This window comes from Rhamphochromis longiceps, linkage group LG6, assembly GCF_057381845.1.
Source record: "Rhamphochromis longiceps isolate RC_006_pf linkage group LG6, R_longiceps_female_GT1.1, whole genome shotgun sequence".
NCBI classification, from domain to species: Eukaryota; Metazoa; Chordata; class Actinopteri; order Cichliformes; family Cichlidae; genus Rhamphochromis; species Rhamphochromis longiceps.
Genome location: NC_140562.1, coordinates 19,521,724 through 19,528,286, shown reverse-complemented (window position 1 = coordinate 19,528,286; position 6,563 = coordinate 19,521,724). Strand labels below are relative to the sequence as shown.

General features: G+C 39.8%; 1 protein-coding gene across 1 annotated transcript; it reads left to right on the top strand.

Moving 5' to 3' along the window:
• The first annotated feature begins 28 nt into the window (after window positions 1-28).
• Window positions 29-1,906, top strand: dctpp1 (dCTP pyrophosphatase 1). Its single transcript, XM_085409594.1, has one exon. The coding sequence runs from the start codon at window positions 38-40 to the stop codon at window positions 521-523; it is 486 nt and encodes a 161-aa protein (XP_085265720.1). The 5' UTR covers window positions 29-37; the 3' UTR covers window positions 524-1,906.
• The last annotated feature ends 4,657 nt before the right edge of the window (window positions 1,907-6,563 follow it).

Here is a 6,563-nt window from a genome sequence, read left to right as displayed (position 1 = left end):
GTTTACAAGCCTCGGAGTTTGTTTAAACACACAGAAAATGATGGCAACAAACGGAAAAGACGCGTGTGGGGTCAATGAAGAGGCGCACACAGCTGCGGTAAACGGAGATTGTGCAGAGGCGTCGCCGCAGTCGAAGCGGCCGCAGAGGTTCACCTTCAGCTCCGAGCCCTCCATCGAGGATATTAGGCGCATGCAGGCCGATTTTACGGACGAGCGAGACTGGAACCAGTTTCACCAGCCCCGCAACCTTCTGCTGGCCATGGTCGGGGAGGTGGGCGAGGTGGCAGAGCTCTTCCAGTGGAAGGGAGAGGTAGCCGAGGGCCTGCCGGACTGGACCGAGACCGAGCGGGAGCAGCTGGCGCACGAGCTCAGCGACGTGTTGATCTACCTCGTGGAGCTGGCCGAGAAGTGTCGCGTGGATCTCCCACAAGCGGTGCTCCGTAAAATGGCTCTAAACCGTCTGAAATACCCCGCCAGCAAAGTGCAGGGGTCAGCCAAGAAGTACACGGAGTATAAAGACTGATGGACGAGGGGGAGAGCACTGGTGGAGTGTGTTTGCTGGACCTGCTGCTGTTTAATAAAGACCCACAAACGCTGCACAATCACAGCTCGGTTTAAATGACATTTTCTGGGTTTACATGTTAGGAAACCACGAAAACCTTCAACTGTTGTGTTATCTGGGAGTTATCCGAACTCAAGGAATATGTTGGCTTTTACTGAAGTTCACTTTTAAGTCCTGAGTTTTAGTCTGACCTTAGCTGTGCCTCTGTTAGTTTAAGGTGGGACTGTTGCGCATCGCCTTTCGGGGGTTTATTTGTCACTAAACATTTTAAGTTATTTAGATTGGCTCCAGTGTCAGCACGGAGTGGAGTGTTGATCAGTGCCAAACTGGCAGTCTCGTCTCTTTTTTCCATCCAAATGTATCAGCATATTTTTCAAATTTGGATGTTTTTATCATTTTGTCATAAGTAAAAGTTGAGTCCGAGTCATGTTTTCACTCAGCAGTTTTGTGTTTTAAAGGATGAAACTGGATTACTAATCTGTTAACCAGCCTGCAGTTGATTAAGCAGTCTTGTACCTTAATCGATGTTTTGATTTCAGTCACATGTCAAGTCATCTTGCTGTCCACTTTATTTGCTGATTCAATAATGTCTTATTATTCATGAAAAGGCAAGTTACGTCCATAAATCAGGACATTTGTATTTGGGCTGTAATAAAGAGCAGTTACAATCCATCCTTTTTTTTTTCTTTTACAAGTTCTTTCTAAGACACTATAATCACGTGGAAGTGTCCCACACTCACATGAAAACGAAAGGTTAAGTGAAGTAAGGATGAAAGGATCCTGTATTTGAAATTGTGTATATATAGCACTGTGCAAAAGTCTTGAGCCACCTTTAATTTTTTTTTAAAAAATTCTGTTAAAACATAAATGTATATGGAAATTCAGCATATAAGACAAAAGCAGTTTGTATAATTCTGCCAATCTTAATGTCCATATTTGGTATGATCGTCTATTTTTCAGCACAGTCTAAACTTATTTAGGCAGCTTTCTTGTCATTTCTTTAAGTAGTCTTCAGAAATAGTTCTCCAGGTATCTTCAAGGACATTTAAAGCTCTTCTTTGAATGTTGTCTGGGTTCTGGTAAGACCTTTCCATGCGATATGTGTGTTTTTCTATCCAGATATGCTTTTACTACACTGACATTGTGTTTGGGATCATTTTTATGCTAAAAAATGAAGCTGTTGCCAATGAGATACTTTCCAGGTGTATCACATAGTAAATCAAAATCTTATGATACTTTTCTGCGCTCATATTTACATCAATTTTGACAACATCCTCTACACCACTGGCTGCAACCCCAAACCATGACAGCCTAAACTGTGTTTTATAGATGGCTTTTTTTTGGTAAACAATGTTGTTAAAGGCTAAACCTACTAAATCTAAACCAAATGAAAGACTAAAAATTGCAAAAATTATGACAGCAATAAATCACCACTTCCCTTTTCTGAAGTGCTTTTTTATTTAGTGTACATTTGGCTAAATGGATTTACAGTTTTACCTCTTGTTCACCTATTCATGCTTCTCCATGCTGGTAGTTTAGTTGTTTTGTCTAATTTAAATCAGCATTTTTTTCAAGAATCGGGGTGAAAAGTGAATCTCTTGCTATATTTCTGCATGCAAAGATTTTAAAAGTAAAATGCATTTGGATGCTCAAGTGAGGCATTTAGCGTAACGCTGAAGCGTCTGATTTTCTTTGTTTGATGTGCTCCGAGATGCAAACATTGCCATCAGCTGTGTATACTGGCGTTCAGCTGGAAGAATGAGTCATCCACAGGCTGCAAAGGAGAACAGCCATGCATCAATAAGATGCTGCTGTATGCGAGCTGAGCCTCACTTCAAAGTAAACAGCTTTATTTGCAGCGTCTATGATATAGCTTTCCACTTTTAAAAATAGGCAGTTGCCCATATCTGGTGGTATGCATTTGATATGAAAACTCCTCTCTTCTTAATGTTATTTGCGCATACAACTTCTTTATTTGAAGTGAAGGATTATATAGAAGAAAAAGAAGCAAGTGTTGTGTTTGTTTCTGCGTTAATCAAATGAAGCGCAGAGCTACCCTAATTTGTTGTACATCATCCATAACTCCCACACTAGTGCGAGTTTTGTTCCTCGGCTGAAAGTGAAATCCGTTTTCGTTTCATCCAAAACAACAGGCAGAGCAGACAGCAGACGTATGTGCTGCACAGGGAACATCATTGCACAACAGCAGTTTGCTCTTAAATGGATGATCGTGACACTTTGTAGGTGCTATCGCAATATTCACCGTCTAGATGAATGCCAGGCAGGTAGCAAGCTGCAATTACAGCTGTCTCAGGAGGGTTAAATGTAGCCATTTTAAGCCTACCCCCTGTTCTACCTGCAGGCTTCTGGTGTGCTGTTTCTCTGAGACCACCTCGGGACAGATTTAGTAAGAAATCTTTACTTTAAGAAGCCTTGTTGGCTGTGAACAGAGTGGAACAGAATGTGAGGCTTCCCACATTAGTGTTCACCATCAAATTATGGTATATGTGAGATGCCTGTTTCTGAATATCCTGATCAAAGAGCTATTCTTAAATTAACATTCACTTGTTTTTCTAATCTTGTGGGAATCACTCACACTTTTTAATTAAATCTCTTAAATAAGTCAATGTCTGTAAAATATAAGGAATAGCACGTATAACACTTGTCTTTATGTTTCTACCCCTCAGGACTTAATCTTCTGCCAGCATGTATTCACTGCAGTGTGTAGTGGCCAATATTAGCAAACTCTATGGACTGACATTATTAAGTTAATTTACTTGCAGCCACAATGCCTACTGCTTGGCAGAAAACTATGCACACACTGGCTTTAGGATTTTACAGTTGGGTGGTGGCTTTTGATACTTTCCAGGAAGCAGAAGGTCTTTTATTTTAGAGCCACGTGTACCCACACAGAAAAGTAACAGGAAAAAAAACTAATTGTAAATGTTTACAGCCTAAATGTATTGTGTAGGATATCTACTGAGACTTATACAGTATTTCTTATACTATAGTATAAGATATACTGTTTATATACTGTAAGTTTCCTGATCTTAGATGACAGGAGTGACACCTGGTGTAATCTTCTGCTGCTATAGCCCATCTGCTTCAGGGTTCTATTCATTGTATGCTCAGTAATGTTCTCCTGCGTACCTTGATTATAAGTGTGAACCACTTAGAAGAAAAGAACACATGCACAACTAGAATACACTGCATAGATGCATCCATGTTCCTTCAACGTCCATCCACTTGCCAGGCAGAACCCTGAACCGAGCCACTGACTGAATACCAGTCGGCACTGTGTTATAGTTCACACCTCATAATTTTGGAGAAAAATATCTGTGTCTGTGTAAAATATTTAACATAATTCGCTTATGAAAGCCTGCTGTGCCGCATATGGACCGTAATCTTCCAGAGCTTTCTGCATGTTAAATATTTGTTGGAACCCAAAACAAATGAGCACCATAGCAAATTAAAATACTAACGTTTCTTCATAAGTTGTCATATGTAAATGTTTTATAAGTTTTTTTTTTTAGCACCCATGCTTTAAAGGCTGCAGTAATTGGAATAGCCTAGAAATCCCAAAAATCCTTGTAAGTCCTTAAGACCTTAAGTACACTTAAGAACTAATATGTAATGGTGGATTCCATTGACTGTTGATAAGCGTACTTCATGTACCCTCTACCTGCTGTTTGATGGAAGCTGTATTTTTAAAGCCAAAGTGGGCAAATGGCTTGGAAATGCTACAAATACATCAAAGTTCTCCGGGAGCACAAACCATCTCACAAGTGTCACAGCAAATTACACGCTTGCAGGCAGGGTTTGTATGCTTGGACTGCTCCGAACCACACAACAATAACAGGCCCACAAACTGTATCGACGTCTCTGTTTGTTGCTGCATTTGTCAATATGTTGTATTTCTTTGACTTAAAAGTAGGAAATGAATGTACACCCGTTATCTTGCGGTGCAGACCCGTGTCCTTCTGTGTGCTTATACGCCACTCTTTAAAAACTTTATAATTGTTGCTTGAAAGCAAGCTGGGGGGAGGCTTTTTGTACCCTTGTTTCTTCATATTTTTTTAGAAAGAAATCAGATGGTTCCTATGGTGCTGTGCCTTGTTTGAAGACAGCACTGGGGGCATAATTACATTTAAGACTTTTGATGACTTAAATCTTAGATTTTCTTCGTCTTGTTAACAGCTCAGCAGATACCATCGCGCCTGCAGTCGCTTGTTGTGAGTTTCAAAGAAGTGTGGGACATCTAGTTGTTCATGCTCAAACAGATAAGCTTTCAAAGAGACATTTACTTGAGTGAACATATTTATTTTTTTGTGTGAAAAGGCTTTGGTTTCTCGCTTTCTTTGTGGCCACTTCCTCCTCCTTTTCACTATCTGAGTCTCTCACACACACAGGCGCTCTTTTATCCTGTCATAGAGACAGCAGTGGGAGCTGTCAGATCTCACACAGTGAGGTTATCCAGCAGCAGGGGTTCACATCACATCCCATACACATGTACACGCAGATGCACACGTACAGAAGCACACAGAGACTCTTTCTGTAACCATCGCTAATGGATAGCCACGATTTCTTCCCTTTTGTGTGCTTTAGCCACAGACAATCATGTCCTGAATACCCCAAACAGATCCATTCTGAGCATTGACTCCTTGGCACTTTCCTTCCTTTTCATCCAGACCAAGCAGCTGAGCCAATGCAGCAATGGAACAAGTCAAATTTCCTGCCAACAATTAAACATTTATATGAGTGCCTTGGTGGTTTTACGGTCAAATCTATCTTTATTGTCTGCATGGTGGCATTTGGTTCCAGGCTGTTGCTTATTGTAGACTGCTAAAATATTGCACTACCTCTTTCTAATTTATACATTGTATAAATTATATACACACATGCATATATGCTGCACAATTTACCTACCTTAATACCTGTCATTTCAGACCAGCTTTGAGACCAAGAGAAGAGAAAACCCTTTAGGCAGCCTTTTCAAATATGCCTCCTTTTAGTGGTTGATGATTACTTTATTATTAATTAACTTTGTTATATTATTACAGCCTTGGCTTACTTAGACACTTTGGGAACAGAGCAGTCTTTATTGTTATTAGTAACATTTGTGCTTTTGCTCATATGACTAGTCCAAATATCTTACTTTACCTTATGATAAAGTTTCTTTGAAAGTAAGCCAAAGCATTCAGGTGCAGCCATCAAGTCTGAGTAAAACTGCGACTGAAGATCAAAGTTCTCTGGACACATATAAAATACATCATTTGTGTATATTCATCAGTTTTTAAATCTAAAGGAAAAGAGCACTGAAATGGGGAAGAAAGATCACAGTGTATGGAGATATGTGTTAAAAGGGAGTAATTCACATTTTTTTTCCCTGCAACATAGGCCTGAATGGACACTTACCTTGACTTTTGACACAGAGAGGTGATGATTTGCATGATTTTTCTCTCCACACTCCACACATTTAACCAAATCCAGCAGGTAAACATGGCATGTCTGTGTGCTTGCATGGCATAAGGGTGGAGTGGTTTGCATGTTCTCCTTCAGACTGTGTGGGCTCCGTCCGGTTAGTCTGGCTCCCTCCCACAGTCCAAAGACATGCACATTAGTTTAACTAATGGATTCAGTGCAATCTGAATGTGACTCGCTAAAATGTGACTTGAGGGGTTAGTATAGAAACTATCTACACCCTCACTTATCTTAACTGCACTACTGTATAGCTCTGTGTAAATAATCATTCTGTACATTCGATAATTTTTAATCCTACAACTGTTTATAACTTGCATAGTTCCCACTTCTGTATAGCTGTATATCTCAGATTTCTGTAAAGTTATTTATTTCATATTCTGTATAGTTTTTCATATTTATATCCTGTTCATAGCCTGTACATAGCTTGTACTCACGACAGCCTGTACATACTTATAGTTATAGAATATTCACAACATACTTCATACCGTGTACATTATAACATACTATAATGGACCCATTT

Coding starts and splice junctions, on each gene's coding strand:
- dctpp1 (XM_085409594.1), top strand. CDS start 38: ATGATGGCAACAAACGGAAAAGACGCGTGTGGGGTCAATGAAGAGGCG.